The sequence below is a fragment of the Chaetodon auriga genome, chromosome 19, assembly GCF_051107435.1.
Source record: "Chaetodon auriga isolate fChaAug3 chromosome 19, fChaAug3.hap1, whole genome shotgun sequence".
In the NCBI taxonomy this organism is placed as follows: Eukaryota; Metazoa; Chordata; class Actinopteri; order Chaetodontiformes; family Chaetodontidae; genus Chaetodon; species Chaetodon auriga.
This window is the reverse complement of record NC_135092.1, coordinates 13,286,064-13,307,982: the sequence shown is the minus strand read 5'-3', so window position 1 is coordinate 13,307,982 and position 21,919 is coordinate 13,286,064. Positions and strand designations below refer to the sequence as shown.

At 42.9% G+C, this 21,919-nt stretch overlaps 1 protein-coding gene across 3 annotated transcripts in view; it reads left to right on the top strand.

The window, feature by feature from the left end:
- Positions 1-21,919, top strand: part of unc5cb (unc-5 netrin receptor Cb) — a 110,237-nt gene that overhangs the window by 51,757 nt on the left and 36,561 nt on the right. For all 3 annotated transcript variants that reach the window (XM_076757960.1, XM_076757959.1, XM_076757958.1), the window contains exons 2-3: positions 10,088-10,318; positions 18,064-18,207. In XM_076757960.1, the coding sequence (XP_076614075.1) occupies positions 10,088-10,318; positions 18,064-18,207 (375 nt within the window). The remainder of the gene's footprint in view (positions 1-10,087; positions 10,319-18,063; positions 18,208-21,919) is intronic.

The window sequence follows — 21,919 nt, the reverse complement described above, 5'->3', positions numbered from 1 at the left end:
TTTATGATTCTGCATTACATCTGCCTTGTCACATTAATTCATCCATCACACACAGACACATGTACACACATGCAAACCCCCACCCCCCCACCACACACTCACACACACACACACACACACACACATACATACACACACAGTTACACCATCAAAGCCTGCATTAGGGCATACACCCATGTTTGGTGTATTACAGCATACAGTAAATCCTGATCTTCTCATTTCCCATCCCATCTGAGGTCTTTAGTAGATGACTGCAGGTACCTTTATTCAGCTCAGCAGCAGGGTTGGGGACACAGGAGAGGATGTGGCTCCATAGAGAGAACATTTGAAGAAAAAAGAGAACTTCCTGAAGCACTGTACACCTTTTCCAGGTTTCTCACCTTGCAATTCGAGTGACGAGATGGACGAGAATGCGATCAAGAGGTTGATGTGTTATGGAGGGTGTGTATGCATGTACGTGTGTGTGTGTGTGTCACAGGGGAATAAGCAGGCAACCAGATTCAGCGACAGACTGTGCTCTGGGGACTATGTCTCACACATTCTGACACACTTCCAGTCTGTAGTGTCCTTCAGATAAAGTGTTGCCAGGGATCTTTTGTGTGAGGAGGGTTGGATATTTGAGTGCTTCAGGATATGTGTGAGGTGTGTGTGTGTATGTGGGGGGTGGTTACACACTCCTCTGCATATTTTCATTCTTGCATTGTGAACACACTTTGAAGGACTGACTGATAATTATCTTTTCTTGCTGTCATTTGGACTGACTGTTCATGTGTTCATGTCTCTTCTAGCCTTGTCGTGGTGTTTAACATTGGTCGTTTAAACACATGGATTGCTGCCTCTGCTGGTGTCACTGCTTTGTGCATCAAGAAAAAAAAAAATCCTAAAAATGTGTTCTGTGTAATCCTTAAAGACAGTATCAGTATTGTAGAATAATGGTGCTTTAAATTTAAAAGTCCTTTGTGTGAAGAATGATTGCCACCTTAAAGGGCAGGTTCACATTTTTTCAAGTCTAGCTTGACACACAGAAACACAACACGTTCAAATTACCTGTTTCCATAAGGCAAGGCTAGAGCAGACATAAACATAAAGATGTGAAAAATGCCATCTTTACTTAGTCAGCCATTAGGGTTACGTTGTCGAGTGTGAGGAATAATATATACAGTTGGTTAAAAACAATAGGAACACTTAAGGAACGCACTCTCAACTTCTACTGAACTCTACATACCTGCAACTTTATGTAAGTAAGACAGATGAGCAGGTCGTCAGGTTGTCTTTTCAGGGTTGTAATTTGATACAGATGAAATGAAAAAGTTACTGTTCATTTTCTTGGATATCTCAGTTTGCAAAGTGCTCGCAGTGGTTGTGAACGGCATAATGACTGGTGAGAGGTTTTTTTTCTCGTTGACTCTTTGAATCCATTTCTTTGTCTCTTTCAGAGTTGCTTCAAATCAGACATTGTAATATAAAACGTTTTTCAATGTAGCTCTCATATTAGGCAAGATGTGCTGGTAAACTATGGAGCTGGAACCGTGACAGATAAAATCTGGCAGCGAAAACAAAACCTGAAACATGAACAAAATATCTGAGATTGTCAATAATAATGTCAAAATAAAATGATTTTTAATGCCTTCCCAGTATCTGGAACTTTTCAGCTCATTTTCCTTTTTAATATATTTTTGAAGTCACTATTACAGCTCTATAGTAACTATGCTTTTTGATGTGATTTTGATGTAGGTGTACATGTTGAATTTGTGGGAATTTTTCTCAGGCGGTGTCTTTGTTGGGATGTCAAATTGTGCCCTGTGAAATATGAAGAGTTTGTAATTATTCCACGGACACTTCTTTCCATCTGAAATGACTTTTCTAGAGTTTATTCTGTCGCTAACAGAGTGATGTAGCCTATTGTGATATTATTTTTTGATGAGATGATCCTGTCCCTCCTCTGCTTGTATGTTTTGCATTCTGATCCTTTGGCCTTTCACTGGTGGCAGAATGAGGCTGCCCGCTGCTCTGGGCCAATTAGCCGCAGTAGAGGCATCACATCAAGCTATTGGGCACAGTGAGGGGTCAGAGAGTGCGACACGTCTCTTCTGACAAGAACCGCTTCACTCCACAGCCCACCGGTCGGTATGGGGTAGGGTGATGGCCCTGTCTGGCTTTGGGCACCCAGGGGTGTGACATGTGACAAGTGAATGGGCATGCCAGTTTGTGCTAAAAGGACCAGTCGTTATGACTGCAAGTGAAGTGAAGCAAGATGCTCTTGTATGCAATGGCTTCTTTAAAACTGTATTTAAGTGTTTGTGCATCAGTGAATGTGCACGTTTGGCAGGCAGTGGGTGGGCAGGGAGGCACAGGAGCATGACACATATTCATATTGACACCTGTCATTGAGGCCTTCAAGCATAAAGACAGCAAACACAAAACCTGCATGAAGTTAATTGGGGTTTTCCTATTGGGACCGTGTGTTTGAAGCCCTGTTCTACCTCTTGGAAGGTGTTAGGTTGGACCCCTCCCATCTCCCTCCTCACACCCCTTTACCTCTCTTGTCTCTCCCGTGGACTCTACTCAGAGAGCAATGTCTGTTCCGTACTGCACCGCACCGTAAATTAGTCCCGGGTGGTGACATGGTGCTTGCTGGGTAATTTGGACAATGGGGCGTTTGACAGCTCACCCATCACAGCTACAGCGCCCCAGGGAGCCACTACTCCTCCTGAGCTTTTCTCTCTCTCTGCGCGCTCTCCTCTCCTCCCTTGGTGCTGATGGAGTGACTCTCTAAGTAGCAGCATCATTCTCCAATCAACCACCAAAATGGCTTTTCATCCAGGAGGGAGCAAATGGGGGGGGGGGGGGAGGGAAGAGGAGAGGGTGGGAATATACGTACAGTGCAGAGAGGACAATGAAAAAGCATAACTGCTGGAGAGTGAGCAGAAAAAAAAACTCTTAGAAAGGCAGGAGAGACATTGAGATGGTGAGATTGTGATGCGGGTGAGAGCGATAAAATAATCCCAAAATGAGAATAAATAGATAAAAAGATTTTACTCAGTCACGCATTAAAAGGCTTTAATAGCCACTCTAAGGATATACAAACAACCAGCACACAATCACACTCTCAGTATAAAAGATTAAATTAAAGGAAAACAGCTAATGCATCGTAATTGGCAGCGATAATTACTTGTTTGTTCGTCAAACCAAAGTGACCTTTGCTCATCTGAGCTGAAAGACCTGCATTGTTTTTCTCACGTGTATTTTGAATGTCTTGCTTGTACATTTTAACAGGGTTGATTTTAATCCTTCTTTGGTGCTATTTATGGATTTTACAGATCACTCATCCATCTCATAGTCATCTCAGCCTCTCCCAGGAATTCTCTGACTTAATCTCTGTTAGTCATGGATTGAAGAAGTTTGTTTGCCGTATCCCATTATACAAAATCGGGTTAAAAAAACGATTTTAAAAATGCTGCGTTCAGTGCAAAAACTCAGCTTTTCATGTATAGATTTTTCACTTTGATGGAATTTGGCTCATTTCCATTTTCTCCCCATGTTTATCTTCCGTCTAATGAAAGTAATGTCTGTCCAGTCTTTGTTTGGAGGACCTCTATTACTGGGCGGAGAGTGCATTCAGGAAACATTAAGATATGTGGTGACATAAAACCTGGGAGAGAATCAATGTAAACTTTTATTGCATAATTAGAAATATTTGAAGGGGTTAAAATTCAAAAAGAAAGAAAATGATGAGCTTTAATTGTCATGATGCTATGACCTTGCCTTTCCTGGCGCTGTGATGTGACTGGACAGACAGTGGCCAAGGCCTAGCATGACCCTGGCAACCACCAGCTGCCTCCTGCCAGAGTGCAGCCAGAGAGGGCCCAGTGAAGGTCAGGGATAAGCACCAGAGAGAACATGTAAACACCCCCAATGAGAAAGACATGACTGGCTGTGCAACGACGGGAAGAGAGAAATGGTACGGTGCTGTGAAATTGATTACACAACTTAATGACTGCTCTCACCATATGTTATTTTTATACGAGATTCTCCTCTTTTCTGTCCACTTAATCACTTAAGGTCACCGTGGGAGAGGGATGAAAGAGGGAAGCAGTAGTAGTAGACTTTAAATGCTCGTCTCCAGGCCCACTCCTCAGCACTACAACTGCTTTCTTCTCAGCTGTGTGTTTACACTTTACTGCACTGGGATGGATCAATTTGTGCAGATTCATTTTTCCAATTACATCACATACTCTAGTGAAGATAAGACCCATGAATTGGACCACTCCATAATGCCCAGATTGAATTATTCATTTGGTTTATTTGGCGGCTTTAGAGTACGTGGGCTCTCCTCGGTTCATTGAGATTCTGGGCTGTGATGTAACGACCGTGAGCTGTGAACTGATTTGGGAGGTTAACGTCGGAGCCACCTGACTTTTAACTTTAGGGAATGCCCGCTTGTTTTTCTTGACTTCTCCTCCCCTGTTAGGTTGTGTGATAGCAGGATTCTCTAGAGGTGAAATATGAGTGTGCTTAGCACGCCCCAGCAAAGAGGCTTGGATAGGACAGGGCGAAGGAGGGGTCACCGGGCCCCTAACAGTAATCAATAAATACCTGCTGCAGCCAAGCGTTAGATGGGGCCCTGTGGACAATGTGTGTAGACACATTAGTGTATATAAAGCACTTGGCTGGAAAGAGACATTAGAGTGGAAGGGAGCCTGCGATCAGTTTGCCTGTTTCTCGTGGAGCTTCTGAAAGATTTCGCTTTTAAACAGCAGCCATACATATTGATTTAAAGCACTGCGATGCATGGGGTCAATACTAACAAGTATTGACTAAAGAAAGTCGTTACCATTGATTAATGTTCACTCAATATAATGGGTAGGTGTGCTCAAAGCACATTTATAGGTAGATCTGATTGACAGTCTATTTATCCTGCTTCAATTGACATGACAGCTGAGTGGTTTATTATTCTGCTTGACCACTCAGCTGCAAACCACCTCTTGTCCTCCCCATTGCGGCATAGCAAAACATTGCCTAGTAAAACTCCCTGTCGTCTACCTATCTAGACAACCACTTACCAATCTTTTTCACTATCTGTAGCGAGAATGTATATGTGAAGGACGAGACGGATGAGCGGAAAGAAAGGGAGACGGCAAGACGGATCGAGAGCAGGGTGAAGAGGACAAATAGGAATAAAAACAGGAATGAAGAGGGAGAAGATTTATGCCAGTGTTCACCCTTGTTCAGCTTGACTCTCCCCTGATTGAAGGGAAACATTGGCCCCTCTGATACAGTGCTTTCCTTGGGACAATAAATCTGCGTGGGCACAGATAGAAGAGAGAGAGCTTATCTTGCAAAACGGTGTCAGAGCCAGGCATTCAAAAGCTGTTATCACAGACACTCACGGACAAAATATATGATACACGAAATACAATCTTACAATTATTCACCATATGTGTACAGTGCAGGAAGACAGGTGATAGATCCACTGTAGCGCTGCATATATAGTGTATACAGTAGAATAGTATGTAAGATAATCTGTATGTATTTGGGAAATGATGGTGAAGATGTTAAACTATTACACTCTTGGGTTTTGAATAATAAGAACTAATGCACCTTTGAAGTGTGTTCAGGATAGATCAGTGCTATTTTACTCTGAAATATTTTCATGTTAAGTATGTCAATGTTCCTCTTCATGCATCAGCCAATGCAAAATGTCCATACAGAAATGATCTGGAAAGCATTTACTGACGATAAAACATAAAACAAGGTTTCATATACAAAAGCTTCCCTGTAGACGTCTCTACTACACCTTCAGTGGTCCAACTCCAACACCAATGTCGGTAAAACTACATCTTTCTGATGCGAAAAGTTGCAGAAATGGCTTTATTGGCAAGATGCAGTGCTTTATATTTGGATAGATTTCAATTATTCTTTTCCCCTGCGATTTGAATGGGAGACCCGATCTCCAGTGCAACAACACAGATTGTTGGTGACTCAGTACATAATAATCTTGTGTGTGCTCTGCCTTGAAATGCTGTTTCTGCTCACTCCTGAGAAGTCTGCACAAATCCTTTTGGGTCTTGAGTTGGCAAATTTCCAGAGCATCTTTCATGGAAAATCGACTTTGGCTCCTGTTTACACATGATGTCAACATGTAAAATTACCAGAGCTATTATGGTCTTAAGTGCATTTGTGAAAAGGCGATAGAGGAGCAGCTGAAGCCCAGGACGAAGTCATCGCAGCCTGCACGCTAACTCGGTGTCTAATGTGTTGTAGCTGTTCTGTCATCAGTTTTCACTGTTCTCAGCACAACAGACCTCATCCAGTAACTGCAGCTTGCTGATTGCATAGGTGAGGAGTAATATTTACAGTAAGTAATATCTGTCAGGAGCTCATTTCAGGGTATGCTTGAACTGCATTTGCTGGATAAGTCTTTATATAGCCATCCAGTGCTCATTTCTAATAGAAATCACTGATGTAAGCTAGTCATTAGGCCCCCGTTGTATATACGATCCAGTGAGATGATGGTCACCCAGACAACGTCAAAAGAAAATACTGTCAATACAAACTTACAGGAGAAATTGGATAATTTTACAGGTTATTCACGCCCTGGCGAACTACCACACAGCAAATAGACCAAACTGCTACAGGGTGCACACTCTAACCTCATACATTTCATGTGAATTTCTGTTTGTTTGTGTCTGGTGTGGGTGTTTTGCACTTCTCTGTGTAACAGTTTAAGTATTTATGTAACACGGATGCTCTTTTTTTAGCTCACGACGTGCCTCTTTGTGTGCACATTCTTTTAGAACTTGGTTTATGTCTTATCTCTGAGACGGTGCTTTAACATGTCGCTGTGCCAGTGTTATGGTTTGACTTGGATTCGCTAATGTCCAAAATGTAATCATCTCTTAATGTTACTCCACTCCTACAGCTATTGGAGTCGACTCAAGCCACAGAGGGGCTGACTGCCAAGACCCTCTCATACCTCTCTTCACTCCCACTTGCTAAGCTTGGATTTATTTGATTTATTCTTATCCTTTTTTTTTTTTTAAATTGCCTTTTTTTCTAGAGCATTTTGCCCTCTACCTGATGAACTCATTGACAATGCAGGAGGGCAAATTTCATTCGTACGTTAGCTTTATTTTGAGGGCAATATGCAGCTAATTTATCCTCAAAAGTTTTTGTCGTTGGGATGTGGAGCTGATGTAAAATTCAACTAATATTCAATTTGACTCTTAAAATATTCACTAATAAGACTTACAATAAGAATTAGGAAAACTTGCCCAATTACAGAGCAAAATACAATTTAAATAAAAGCGCTGCGAGGACATATTTCATTAAATTTTAAACACTCAATATGGAGGCAATTTCTGATTAAAATCAAGCCACAGAATTACAACTGCTTGGAAAAATCCATATTGCATATCAAACAGTGGAGTCATGCCGTATTAATGTTCCTATTAAGGGATATGACACTAAAAAAAGAGAGGGGAAACCATTTCATAATGCATAGAAGTATGGCAATAACTTCCGCATTTGTTGAGCATTAGGTTCGTGATTATACACGCTGTAGCTGTGTGTATGCACAAAGATTGCATCATCTTGAACACGGCAATGCCTCTAAACTGTTTTATCATGAACTGTCTTCTCATTGCCTATGAATGGAAGCAGAGGGAGGGGGAGCCAGGAAAAAAAGTAATGTTTCTCTTTGAGCTTCTTGTTGCTCTCAGTATTGTGTTCACCAGGGAGGGAGGAAGGAGGTGCTGGGATGCTGGCTGTTGGGTTCTGGGGAGATGGGAGCGGTAGGGGAGAGCAGTGTGATTGGTAAGAGTCAGGGTCTTTCATTTTGTCATGTGGTGTCTTTTTTCATTTCTCGGCTGATTTTTCACTGGAGGGCTAGTTCCATTCACTCGAATTTATATTTTCTCGCGCTGAGGAAGTTGATGAATTCGAATAACTGTGAGCAAGTCTGTGTGTGCCTCTGCGCACATGAATGCTCGCGCGGGGTGTGTATGTGCGTGAGCGCGTGAGGCGGGCGTCTCTCTGTGTGTGCAAGGGAGCGACGCTTTCATGGCTGCTTCAGATCTCTCTACCTCGACAGAGCGACGGAGCCAGGAGGGAGGGAGGGAGATGGAGAGATAATGGGAATGGAGGGTGAAAGAAGGCTAACACAATCTTTAATGAGTTTCCTTGGCTTTCTTTGCCTGTTTCTGGGTCAGGGTCCCCTGGCTGAGGATGTGGGTGGACTGAGCACTATGGAGCAGAACAGAACACACTGAGCCAAGGTCTGCAGAAATATAATTGTGCATTAAAGAGTCATCACCTACATAAAGACATGAAGGATGAAAAGCTCGACCGTGTTTTTCTTGTTTGGACTGCGGAGGCTGAAAGATAGTCAAAAAAACTAATGATCTTGTTCCAGCTCTTCATTGCAACCACACAAACGCTGTACATTAAGGACCGGCCACTCTTATATGTCAGAGGTCAGCTGAGACACTATTGCCTTAACTCAAACAGCAGCAGAGTACAGAGTGAAGCCAGTTGGAACTTTTTTCTCATGAAAGCCAAACACTAAATATGCTTAAACAGCATAACCCGGTGTCACACACACACCCACAGGCCACACACAAACAATTTCATAACAGTTTACACAGATAAACCACCCCCCCCCCACCCCCCACCCCTTCTCCTCGTGGTGAGGATAGCTTTGGTCATTTTCTGATTGGCTCCCCCTGCCCTTTCATTTCCTAGCAATCAACTTCAATCTGTGGCAGGTATGGAGGGAGAGATAACATTAGAGAGACATCGTGGGGAGATATCTGCTCAGCCGAGACGTTATTTAGTGCTCCCGAAGCATCCAGGAGGCAACCTCTGTCAGACAACAAGGCTCCAGCAAGTCCACACAGGACAGGGAGGCGGGTAGATAGAAGGACATGGAAGAATTACTGATGGGCTGATAAACTCTTTTGTTATCCGAACAGTCTGCCTTCCTGTTTCTGTCCTCCTGAGCCATGTTTCTGTCCGTCTGCCCAACTCCGTTTCGATGTCTCAATCTATGTCTGTCTGGCTGACTTACTCTCACCGTCTCTCTGTGTTCTCCCTCTCTCTCTCTCTCTCTCTCTCTCACCTTCTGTTTCCCACTGTATCTCTGTCTCTATTACTCTGCCTCCTTTCTTTCACACTTGTGAATAATTGATGTCTACCGGTTCGATGGTAAGAATAGAACAGTTCTGGAGGTGACAAATGGGGTGGCGAATAGGCTTCATCCTCCACTCTTCAAAGAGTTAGAAAGTTAGCCGCGCTCGCTCGTGGGTGTGTATGCCCATACATTTGTGTGCTCGGGATGTTTTGTGAGCATTTGTTCGTGTTTGTGTGTGAGTGAGTGCACATACGCATGCAGTTGTGTGTATGTGATTTAAGACAGGGAGATGAAAGGGAGCTGTAATTACAGGGAAGCGTATCTGTCTACTGCAGAAGTATCCGAGGAATGGCACAAACTGGGCCAAAAGCCTGAGGTCATTAGATCTGCTGCATGTGTGTGTGCATGCATGCATTTGTCTGTAAGCTGGTGCGTTTGAGAGTGAGAGAGAGAGAGAGACAAAAGCGAAGAGAAAGAGAGAGAGCAAGAGAGAAAATGGGAGACAGAGAGAGATCAGCTTATAACTTCAGTTCCTCAGAGTCAACCTCTGAACTCTGCTTCTCATTATTGGCTCTGCCTCTCTTTCGTTTCTCAGCAGTAGCTGGTTGTGGTTAGGCCAAGCAAGGCCCGGTTTCTGTAAATCCTTGCAGCCTTATTGCCTGAGAGGAATCCCAGAATTTCCTGCGCTCTAAAATACACTTGTGTAAACATTCCAAAATATCAAATGATAGGGATTTCACTGTGTGCTGTGCGAATGGATAATCCCATGCAAAGACTGTGGTTATAATACACTGTCCCACTGTCTCTTGTCTGCTTTTCTTTCTCTCCCAATCCATCCATTCTCCCTTTCTGGGGCTTTCTGCCTCTCTTCTCAACTACTCCCTCCCTTTATCTTTCCTTTCATCTCCTCTTCTGTCTCTCTCTTCCTCCATCTTATTATCGTCTCTCTCTTCACAGTTGATGATGACTTTATTGGCCTGGGTGATCTTCCGGAAACCTTCCCTTCGGACCCCCCTGAGCCGCTGCCCGTGTTTTTGATGGAACCAGAGGAGGCCTACATAGTCAAGAACAAGCCCGTCAACCTGTACTGCAAGGCCACTCCGGCCACCCAGATCTACTTCAAGTGCAACAGCGAGTGGGTGCACCAGAAGGAGCACACCGTGGAGGAGCGGGTCGACGAGAACTCTGGTCAGTAAACAGATCCACTATACACACACACACAAAAGTCAATGTTAACTTGAAGCATGACACAGAATGCACTCATCATTCTCCAACCACATGCTTTAGTAGCTTAAACCTAGCAACACGTTGGATGTAGGATGCAAAGTCTTGTGCTTTGCATGCCCAAAAATTCTCTCCAATGTAACTTCTGTGTGTACAAACATACACACATTAATCTTGCAGGCCAGTTTATTTGATCAACTAGTGGCATCAACCTTATCTGCAGAAATGACTTGACTTAAAGCGTCTCAGTGAAGACATCTTTCCTTTCATTTGGCACTCCACTTCCCCGGTGTGTGCACACCTCTGTGTGTGCTGGTGTGTGTTTATGTACATGTTTGTAAGCATTGAGAGGAAGTAAACCAAGTGAAGCTCCAGCAGGGTTGTTTTCCACAGAATTCAGCCCCCAAAGGCACCAGAGCCATTACACACAACAGCCCAGCACTGATTGGCTGCATTCAGCTGCTGTATTGGAAATTGAGTTCTTTCTGTCGCCCACAGGTACCAATCACATCGCATTTACCCTTTTCATCCCGCTGTTTTGCCACACACATGCCGGCATGCTTGCACACAGACAGGCTGACAGCTGCTCCTTCACTTAAATGTGAATGTTTAGGTGCACACTTACATACACTTCAAGGAATGGCATTCTACCACTTTGTGTATCTGAGGAATTTGATGCAAACGCCTCCCAAGTGCTGTTTCGCTGAGCTGTTTGAAAAATGCAGCATTGTTGCAGCACAGGTACAGGATACAGTAGCAGGAGTATATAAAAGGAGTATTGAAAAACAACCTGAATCCCAACCTGAAATCCTTTCATTTTGACCTAGTGTACTTTAGGAAGAATACACAGATCTGAGGATGTGTTTCATGGTTTTGATTATGACAAAGAAGAGGTTTAAGGTAGCGGTGGCTTTTAGCCTTTTGTGTCAGAAGGTTTTGTGCTAAAAGCATCAACATGGAAAACAACCCACACATCATACACGCACCCACTCTCCACAGCCATATCCACAGGCTATTTACTGCACAGATATTCATTCATTTATGCTCTTGCACCCCACACACACTCGTACACATGCAACACCACTAGAGCCCAGTGGATGTGGGTAGCCTCTCAGCCCACTCCATTGCTCTCTGATTTCCCCAGATTGACAGAAAAGGTGCACCGATAGATACTAGCCAGCCTGGTCAATACCATCGATAGTGTAGCCTGGAGAAACTGGATCTCTCTCTACCTTCCTCTTCCCCTACCCCCTGTGTTTTTTCTTTTTCTCTGTCGTGCTGTCTCTATGTCTTACTTTCATGTGGTCGAGAACTTGTGATCTTATGAAAATAAGACGAAATGAGAGATAATGAGAATAAGAGAGTGCAAGAGACTTGAGAGAGAGTGAGGGCAGAACCTGCAAATGCTGGTGTTCCGCTACAAGCTGGATAAAGATCCACGGCATCTTTATCCAGATGTTTGACACACTCTTCTGACAAGTGAGGTGCCAACCTGTTCATACACACACACAGGAACAACATTGTTGAGCTGTTGGTTTGTGTGCATTACATGTTGGCACTTGAAACAGAGTAGGGGTCCTGAAAACAACAGTAGGTCAGGCAAGGGATTCATCCGTTTTTGTCCGCTTTAAATCACCACAATAAGTGCCTTTACACAGTATTTTCTTCTCATCAAGGGTGAAATATAGTGGCAATAAAAAAGCATTCAGCCCCCCCTTGGAGGTTATCATGTTTTATTGTCTTACAACATTGAATCAAACTAGATTTAATGTGGCTTTTCCAACTGGAAAAGACCCTTTAATGTCAAAGTGAAAGCAGATCTCACTTGTATCTGGAACAACTTTTAGTGAGTCAGTATTGTGGAAAAACACAGTGTCCAGATGTGCAAAGCATCTACTAAATACTGACTTGAGGCGGGTGAGTACTTATCCAAGCAAGTATTTTGTATTTTATTTTTGTAATGAACTGAAATCACCTTTTCTGTTGATCAGCGTCAGACAAGCCACGTTGAGTCTGCTTTCATTCAGTGCTGTAACACAATAAAACACTGGCATTTTCAAAGGGGCTGAGTGCTTTTTATAGGCGCTACATGATGCAAATAACAGCAATTTTTTAAATGTTTGCGTCATCAAAACAGCTACCTGCTAAAAGTATAATTTGTGCATCAGTAGTTTCCGTGCAATTTAGCAATTTAGCAATATGAGGCTTGGTTCACTGATGACCTTTTCCTGCACAGTGTTCTTCACAGCAGGGAAGAACAGACCTGCAGCTCTCACAGGGCCTCATGTACATATACTAGATAAATGTTCTGTCCAGAGGCTTTTTCTTTCAATGGATGTGACATGCCGTGGGCCACATGGAGCCCTGGTGGCACACAAGCATGTGACAGTACAAAGTACAACACATGCAGTACATGATACTGATTACTATCTCAAGTGGTATATTTGGACATTATTGTCTTCTAAGGAGCAGGTGAGAAAATGGCGTGAATGGCGTTTTTACAAATAGCCTTCTCCACAGTACTGATTTACATTTACATCGCCACCCGTCACCTGATCACAATAGCATTTACCTTTTAGCATTTACCTCCCAGTGTTGAGGGCAGGTTGCAGTCTCCTGTGAGCAAAAGGAGCATTGATTGGAACAAATGAGCAGCAAATTAATTATAAGTAGGCACAGCTAGTGTAATATACACTGGAGACAGCTTGTCACTCTCTCTGAGGTATGAGTTAGAAGATCAAACAGGAGTGCTCTTCATCTGGCCAGATAATCAGAGCACTTATCTGCTCCTTTCTCCTTCAGTACTCCTTCGGTGACCAATGCCTCCTCTTCTGCCTGACTGGTCAGATCAATAATGTTAGCCAGTGCTAATAATAAGGAGCTAGGCTAGCTCACTTTAATGATGACATTAATAATGAATCATCTCCAATGAGGCGCCCCGCTTCAGCCAGCTATTAATGGGACCTATTGCAGAATCATTTCTACCACTAATGGTCACATTGACGGGTGTGAAGTAGCCCCTCAGTGCTGGTCCTGACGTGGGCCATACATACTTTGGCTCTCTTGATTGCAGTTGAGTGGAAGACAGTGTCTGTTTCGTTGTTACCATTGTAATATTATACAGTGTACGAAGGGCTGCTAGCTGAGCAAACATATGAAGTCACTGGATGAGGTCAGCAAGCTCACTTCAGAGCCCTGCTCCTCTCCTAGAGCGACCCTTCTGATGTGTTTCAAGTGCAACATGTCAGGAAGAGTTTAATCCTGCTCTAGTAATAGCTATGAAGTCATGAATGACTCTTAAAGCAGACTTAGAGCGAGTCGTCATCGTTACTTTAGGCTATCTTACGGTGCAGAAGGCTTACTCTTACGTCAGGCAGATAGTTCACTGCTATAGAACCTTCTTTGGAAAAAGTGTGGAGTGCAGACAGAAAAGAATTAACCGTTTCTGGCGTGTGTTTTGCACCCTCTGAGAATTCTTATCTACTTATTGTTTCCACTATTGATTTTGCCTCTGCTACTGAGTGTGTGATGTTCTCACATCCATCACATCCATCCTTGACATTCGCAATCTACCAATGCACATCCTCTCAGACAAACACATTGGCATACAACACAGACAACCACAGACACACACCCCTGGACACATACATACACGCAGCAGCATAATGCGCACACTACAGACATAGCTGTTCGTCTGCCTGTCGGCACACTGTGTAAATTTTACATGAGAGCTAAGCTGGTGTGTGGGATGTCACTGTGCTTGGTGTGTGTGCCAGAACAAGAGGGCTGTGTGAATGCGCTGAACCTGAAGTAAACTGGCATGTTCATTTTTTAACCATCCAGTCTCTTTGCATTTTTCATTCAGCCAGATATTCTGACACCTACTGTATAAACCTACTCGAACCGCAGAATAGATCCTGAACCTTTGTGCAAATTGTTGCTATCCAGAGGAGGAGTAGAAAGATAACGGTTATTAGCATACACATAAGCAGGGTGAGACGAATATATTGAGTACTAAGATACCGTCAATCTCATGTTATAGCTATAATTGTAGCAATATCTCTAACAGCAGTTACAATCATTTGTATGCTTTGTGATGCGAAGTGAAGCGTGAAGCCGAACCCAGTGAAATGTTTTGTAAATTAAAGAAGCCTAGCAATGCTCCTTTGGTCCTTTCCTTCCTGAGCTGACACAATTCAAACTTTTTTTCTTTTCTTTTTTTTAATTTAGATATGAAGATTCACAGTGTGTCTCAAACGGGTCAGTTTTCTCTGTAGTTCAGTAGGCAGTGAATCACTGTGTAATGGATTAGATTTCTGTCAAAGATTAGGTTACTGATTGGATGAACGTTGGGGCAACAATGAGTCAGTTATCTGTGACACATTTCCGAGGCAGCGCATGATGAATGATGTCACATCAACAACACATGTTATCTCTTAGGTAAGCTTAGTTAAAAAGAAATAAACAACACCAAGGGTAAATTTACAGTGTACAGCTGGAACAGTGGCTAAATTTGCTTGTCAAGGCACCATTTTTACAGAAGCAGTTGTGTAGTCTGCATAAAAACAGGTGCAGCTAAGAAAAACAGTAATGAGGTGTTTGACTCAGGCAAGTTTGACACTACAGCGAAGTCTCTCTCGCTCTTGCTTTAAACAACTGTTAGTAATCTAGAAACAAGACAAAGAGACTTATGCCTCCTGTTAGTATCAGCTGAAAGTTGCTGTTGTGAAAAATGTAATGAAAATATTTTACCGTGGCAAACTTTGCCATCATGTTAGATAGCTGGTGATTAAGTTCCCACACTAGAAGCCCTAAGATCTTTGCTTGTTATTGTTTTTGTGGAATCGGTGGTTGTCTAAAGCTTCCTTCTTCACCCAGTCATTTTCTAATAAAAAAAAAAAACAGGAAGAATAAGGAGATACTATGCTTAAATACAGGCAGCTTGAGTAGTTGATTGGCAAAGTATCAATACCCTAAGAGTAACTAAAGTTGGTTACTTTTGGACATGTCCCACTTTAGTAGCAGCACTTAGTACTTTTGGCCTTTTGACAACATGGCCACATCCTTAATTCCACAACTGGCTCCAGTTTTAGTTGGCATGCTCTCCCTGCAGCCCTTTTAATTTGTGTCTCATCAAGAGACACCGACCTCACCTTTCCTTCTGAATTAGCTAGAAATGAGGTGCAGCAAGGACAGAGTGTTGGAGAAAATTGCATATAAAAACATTTTCATGAACTTCAGCCATTATAATGTACAAAAAACAGGGTGTGACATCTACAACAGTAATAAAACATACACATCCCTGTTCTGGTAAACAGAGTGTTCAAACTAGTGAGTCGCGTGACTGACTCAAAGCTGACTGACATGCACACAGTAGCAGTCCCTGGGAAGAAATGTCAGCAATTGCAAAATTTGGTCAATATTGTTGGCAGGCTATATAACCATGCACATAACAGCTCAGTACAGGAATAGTGTGCACAACTCATTAAACTTTGAATTGGATGCACTACATCTGCAACATAAGACTCCCAGTTTCTGTCATTCTGTCAGCTAACAATGAAAAACCGCTACAGAGCAAGTCATCCCCGATAACTAAAGAGTGGGGAGAAAAAGCTGCCAGGTCTGACAAATAGTGGTTTGTAATGCTGATGACAGGATCTGAATTTAGTAGAGCAACAACATAAATCTGTAGACACCACCTTCCAGATGGTACAGGCTGGTGATGGTGGTATAATGGTGTAGGGGATATTTCCTAGGCGCACAAAAGGCTCCTTAGTAGCAACTGGGCATAACTGGAATGTCAAAGTCCACTTTCACGTTATTGCTGACCAGGTACATGAGCGTGACAGTTCCAGGAATATGACAGTGGGCTGCACCACCCCCCATATTTAAACCTAATCGAGCAGAACTTGGGGAATGAGGTGGCACGGGATATCCACAGCAGGAATGTTCTGCAGAGCTGTTGCACCACTGTTGAGTCAGTGTAAAGTGCTTCCAACATGAAGCCATGCATATTGAAATTCAAGTTGTTCTGGAGACCAGCAGCATCCAGCTGCAACAAAAGGGACTGTCTCAACACATATAGAATAATTAGACATAAGCGATGAATAGACGCGTTAATTATTTTCTTGCTCATGTGGGGTTCAGATATTCAAGAGATAAAAGGCAGTATTAATTGTGCCATAATGTCTTAAATATGTGTCTTAATGTGGTAAATTTCAAATTCTTGCAAGGATTTCTTGGAACCACCATTGTCCGTGCAAATATCCCATTTGATCAAAAATGGATAATAAGCTGGAGTAAGGAACGATATTGCGCTGGAAGCATCTGTAGCTCCAATGAATGCTCTTGCGCCACATAATCCATACATACAGGCATGTGCTCAATTCATGTGCTCTCACGCATACACATATACAGACATATATGTGTACACTCGCTGTAGGAGCAGCATAATCTGCTCCAGAGGGGCAGCTGTGGGTAGAGGCATTTGTTTTGGGGATGATTTGTTTGTTTGGGTCCTGGCACCCAGATGAGCAGTAATCAGAGGAGTTAGCAAACAGGATTGTGTTAGCCATGACGCAGAGAATCCTCCCCCACAGGGCCCAGACCCAAACAGCTCAACGCTTTGGCTCTAGAAGCGGTGCCAGACTGACACACACACACACACACACACACAGGCGCAAATAGACAGTTTGAAGACATGTCACGTGACTGATGTAAGTTGTACTGGTTTGTTTGACTGGAGTTAGCATCGATCTATCCCAGGTGAGAGAATACAGCATTTTAGTGTGTGGATAGTGTGAAGGTGATGCGATGGCAACTGATTGGTCTTCACTTGTTACCTCCACCAAGACGGTTATGTTTTAAATCAAGTGTGTTGGTTCATTTGTCTGTCTGTCTGCAGGATTACAGAAAAACTACTTAACAATTGGCATGAAACTTTGTGGAAGGGTGTAGCAGGGGCCAAGGAAGAACCCCGTTAATTTTGGACTGGATCTGAATTATGGGGCCTACGCACAAATAATTTTTGACTGTTGCTAACATTGTGAGACAGAGCGTTTGGCTTTGGCAGAATAGATGCCATACATCTTAAAATCCAGTAAGTGGTAGTAAAGTTGAGTAGTGACAAAACAATCAATTGTTGAAATGCAATGACTCCGCATCACAATCTGTAGTCATGGGTACCTGTTTCCCTCAGGTGGTCTACACATGTAGTGACTCAAACTTCATATTTCACACAGAAAGCAGTTGTTATGGAGCACCCGGGGACAGTGTGACACCTGTAACATCCCCACGTTTGTACCAAAGCCTTTTATTTCAAACTAAGGTGTAGCTATGGAAATGTAAACACGCACATATCATGCAGCTAATAATACTCCTACTCACATCCACACGTAAATTGTCTGCAATTAGCTTTACCTGAGTTGTTCAGAAATAATGTTTGAACTTTACGCTTCACGGGAAAAAGCAATAATATTGACTGTGAAGTTTGCTCTTGCAGATATGTATATCACAGAAGAATAGACTGTTGGCCTCCTTGGCAGAGGTCTGTGCTCTCTGAGTGCCCTTCTAGTTCTCCTGTCGATATGTACTAATGCTTTCTCCCTCCTTTCCCTCGTCTTTCTTTTTCCATCCCATCCTTGTCCTCTCCACTTGCATGCCTCCTCTACACCTCCCTCCCTTTCACCCCTTTCTGTCCGTCCTCATAGGCCTGGTGGTGAGAGAGGCCAGCATAGAGATCACTCGGCAGCAGGTGGAGGAGCTGTTTGGGCCGGAGGACTTCTGGTGCCAGTGTGTGGCCTGGAGCTCCGCAGGGACCACCAAGAGCCGCAAAGCCCATGTCCGCATCGCCTGTGAGTATTCTCTTCCCGCTCCATTACTCAGTCTTTATCATCCTCTCATCTTTGAATTGCTCTCCAAACAAAATCTCTCAGCTGCCAAGGAAATGCATCTCACAGACCGACTTATGTATCATGACAGATTTATAGATTCTGGAGATAGAGGCAGTGAAAAAAAGTTTTTACTAACATGGGACTCAAGTGTCCCTTTGAACATGAGTTGGTAAAAAGCCAACGGAATTAGAATCAGTTTCTTTGTCTACAGTAGAAACCTGGAGAAACAGCACAGAGGAAGGGAGAGAGCTGCAGCAGCATATACACAGTAGAGAGGCTATGGCACATGTTTATGCCAGTGTTCCCTCTTTTTCCTGTAGGTGGTCCTCATTTGTTCTCTGCCTGTGTTGTTTGTCCTCCTACTGAAAAGCAGAACAATTGTTTCCAAGTAATGAGAAACGTTCTGTTGCCTCTAAAGTTTAGGCTCATTTTTAACTGTTCCCCAATGGATCTGCCAATCAAAATCTGAAAAAGTAATGAAACCCCAGAGGACATGGTGAGGAAAGCAGAGTTGTAAGGGTATAGCTGCGACATCAAGGCAGCGCTTCTGCAACACAACACATATTACATAACGCAACTGCTTACACATTGTTGTCACAGTTCCACCTGAAGGTGCGTCTTTTGTAGTATCAGCTAGATCATCACTTTCAACTCCTCTCAAAGTCATTTCAAGTCATTGTGACTGACAAATCCCGCCCAGCTTTCCTGTTTCTGTTTTGACTCGTGGCAAACAGGCAAAAAATTAATAAAAAAAAAATAAAAATATTCAACACCCACTTGCAGCGTGTTTTGTAGTCTGCATCAAATATATTGCTATCGCTGTTGCATGGGGATATCATTTGAGCTTAATGTTTGGCTGGCAACTCACTGTTGGAGTGATTTCATCTTCACTTTACAGTACAGCAGAGTTGCACAGCACGGAGTCACTATCCATGGTTTTCACCTGATCTACTCCATTTAGAGGCACTTAGCAATCATATACCTCTCCCTCTCAATTTTTCCCTCACTGAATTCTCATTTTCTTTCTCTGCATTTTTATATTGCTGTCTCTGTAACACTCTCTCTTACCAGTTTCTCCTGTTTTCTCTACAGTTTCTCTTTGAATTCAGTGTATGCCCTCTTTTTCAAACAGCAGTTGCTCTTCTCATTACTGCCTCTGTGAATCAGAATCATGCCTCTCAGTCTCCCACCGAGCCCACTCCCGCTGCTCCACCTCCTATAATCACCCATGATGAGCAGCCTTCCAGCACTAACCTATCCCTCAAATCACAATGGACCCCTCTTCCCCTCCCATTAGCTTCTGCTGAATGGATTAGCTCCTCTGCTGGGCTCTCTCTTCAGGCAGGCTCCTTGTCAGAGCCAGACTCTATCCCGTTAGGCTAATGGAAACTGGGCTTGTTTTCCTCTCCTCTCCCATCATCTAAACATATACAGTTTAATCAGACGGTGAGTCAGAGCCAGCGCTGGTGAGTTAAGAGGTTGTTGTGTTGAAGAACTGGCTTTCAGACTTGCAAAAAGGATGGTCGGGATAAAAGTATTGTCAGAGTTTCTGCATAAATTCCCAGTGATTGCCTTTTTTTTTTTTTTTTTTTCGTGCAACCTCAAAAAACGCATTTTTTTTTGATTGGCCTCCATACTTTGGGAGTAGCAGTGGCTTGCCAAAGAGAGGCAATAAGTACGTGCACAGAAGAAAATTAAATAAATGAATCAAATCAACTGAAATGCCTTTCAAAAGATTGTTGGAGGGTAGTGTTTACCGAGAAAGCTGGGAATTGATTTTCCTGTTTGTTTGTGGCCTTGTAATTTTTACGAGTACAACTTAATAAGTCAAACCTCAACATTATTGCTAGTGACTTTACCAATGATTAAAACTCAAACTCAGTGAGTCGTTCCTGATCTAGATTTGCACCAATACCTAATGATTTACCAAGCGAGGAAGAAACTGTTTCTGAAGTGTGAGGCATGTGTAATTTAGCATTACAAGTAGCCAAACATATCCACTTAAGGTAATGATAGTCATATGTGTATCCTTCTGAGGGCAAGCGAGGCTGGAAGTGTTTGTCTGCTGAGGAGGGAATTGTGTGACTCCCACAGGAATGTCGACTCAGCTGGTCCCACACCCTTCAGTGTCCCGCAGTCCCGTTCAGGGTTACGAGAAGTGAGGAAAGGAGAGACTCTGGAGGGGAAGCATAATTTAAACCCAATAAAATATACAGTGCAAAATAATCACTTGCCTGCCACTTACTGTGTTTCATCAAGAGTAATGCCAAAAGTTTGCAAATCATGATGGGGAAAAAAAATAATACAAGCGCTGGGTGTTTAATTTTAGTTTAACAAGCTGTTGATCCGCTACAAGAAGCATGAGTAATAAAAGCATGAATAAAACGGAATAAAAATTCTGTAGCACAATGCATCCACTTGGTGGTAGTTGTGGCAGTAACAGTCTCTGGTTTGGCACTAAAGCAATAAAGAAAAACACTGCGTGGGTTTTATGGCAAGAGAAACAGAAATGCAACACATTTATTATTTAGCATTTTGTGACCCTCTGCAGGTTTTTGTAATCCTTTTTCTGCTCATATTGCTTAGGTTTAAGGAGGTTCTGCAGAGTTTAGCCTTCTTCTCATCATGAACTCACTGTCTTCCATTGTAAAACATGTTTTTTCCAAACCAGACCCTGCACTTACCATGGACACTACCACCAGTAAGTGGCTGCTGGGCATTGTGGTCCATTCTAAACCACCAAATGGCATGTTGAAATACTGCACACTGAGCAGCCAGACCAGGACCCAGTGAAGACTTGCATACTCTCCAGCTTTATATGGAGAAATCATCTTTAGCTTGTAGGATTTGACTGTAGCGCACGTATAGTACTGTAGATCATAAAGTGTGTCACAGTGTGGGAGAAGGTGTGCCTGACTCTCATATCACCTGTCATACTGTGACTCCATCTTCTTTTATCATCTGGAGGCATTTTGAACTCGGATCCATCTCTACATTGCACTTCAGACATCAGAGCAACAGCACAATGATTCTTACAACTTCAAACGACGGTGCCCTTCTGAGACGTAGTTTTGCTGCCTTCCCTTTCCTTTCCTTTCCTTTCCTTTCCATCATAAGAAAAACTGTTTGTCCTTGGATCAAATATCATAAAGCTTTGTCCCAGAATATGCCCCTCCAGTCATTCCCTCTTTTAATTTCATACCAGACTTTTACGGAAATTGCTTTCAATTCAACACTTACCCTTTCAGCTTTTGTAATACATAGAAATTTGTGGAGTTATGGCATATTCCCCGGAAGACACGCGTACTCGCAGGTTGAACTGGGACAAGGGCTCTCGTCGAACTTGTTATTTTAAGGTTCATTTTATCAAATAAAAAAATGAACCCTAAAATGACTGTAGGTATTCTTTCGGGCTTTGCGGGTGTAGCCTGTTCATGTGTTCTGTAATAAGAACATGATCGAGCTTCTCCTGCAGGGGATGCGGAACAGTCAGCTGAACAGTGAAATGTCTTTGTTTCAGCAAAATGTCTCCTCATGTAATAGGTATTGAATGGAAAGAAACAAGTGATGAAATCAGTAAATTGAACCTCTATCTTGGTCCGGTTTTAGGGATATTTGTTTTTATTGCAGGTGATCACATACCAGACACCATAGCAGGAATGCTCTGTCCTTG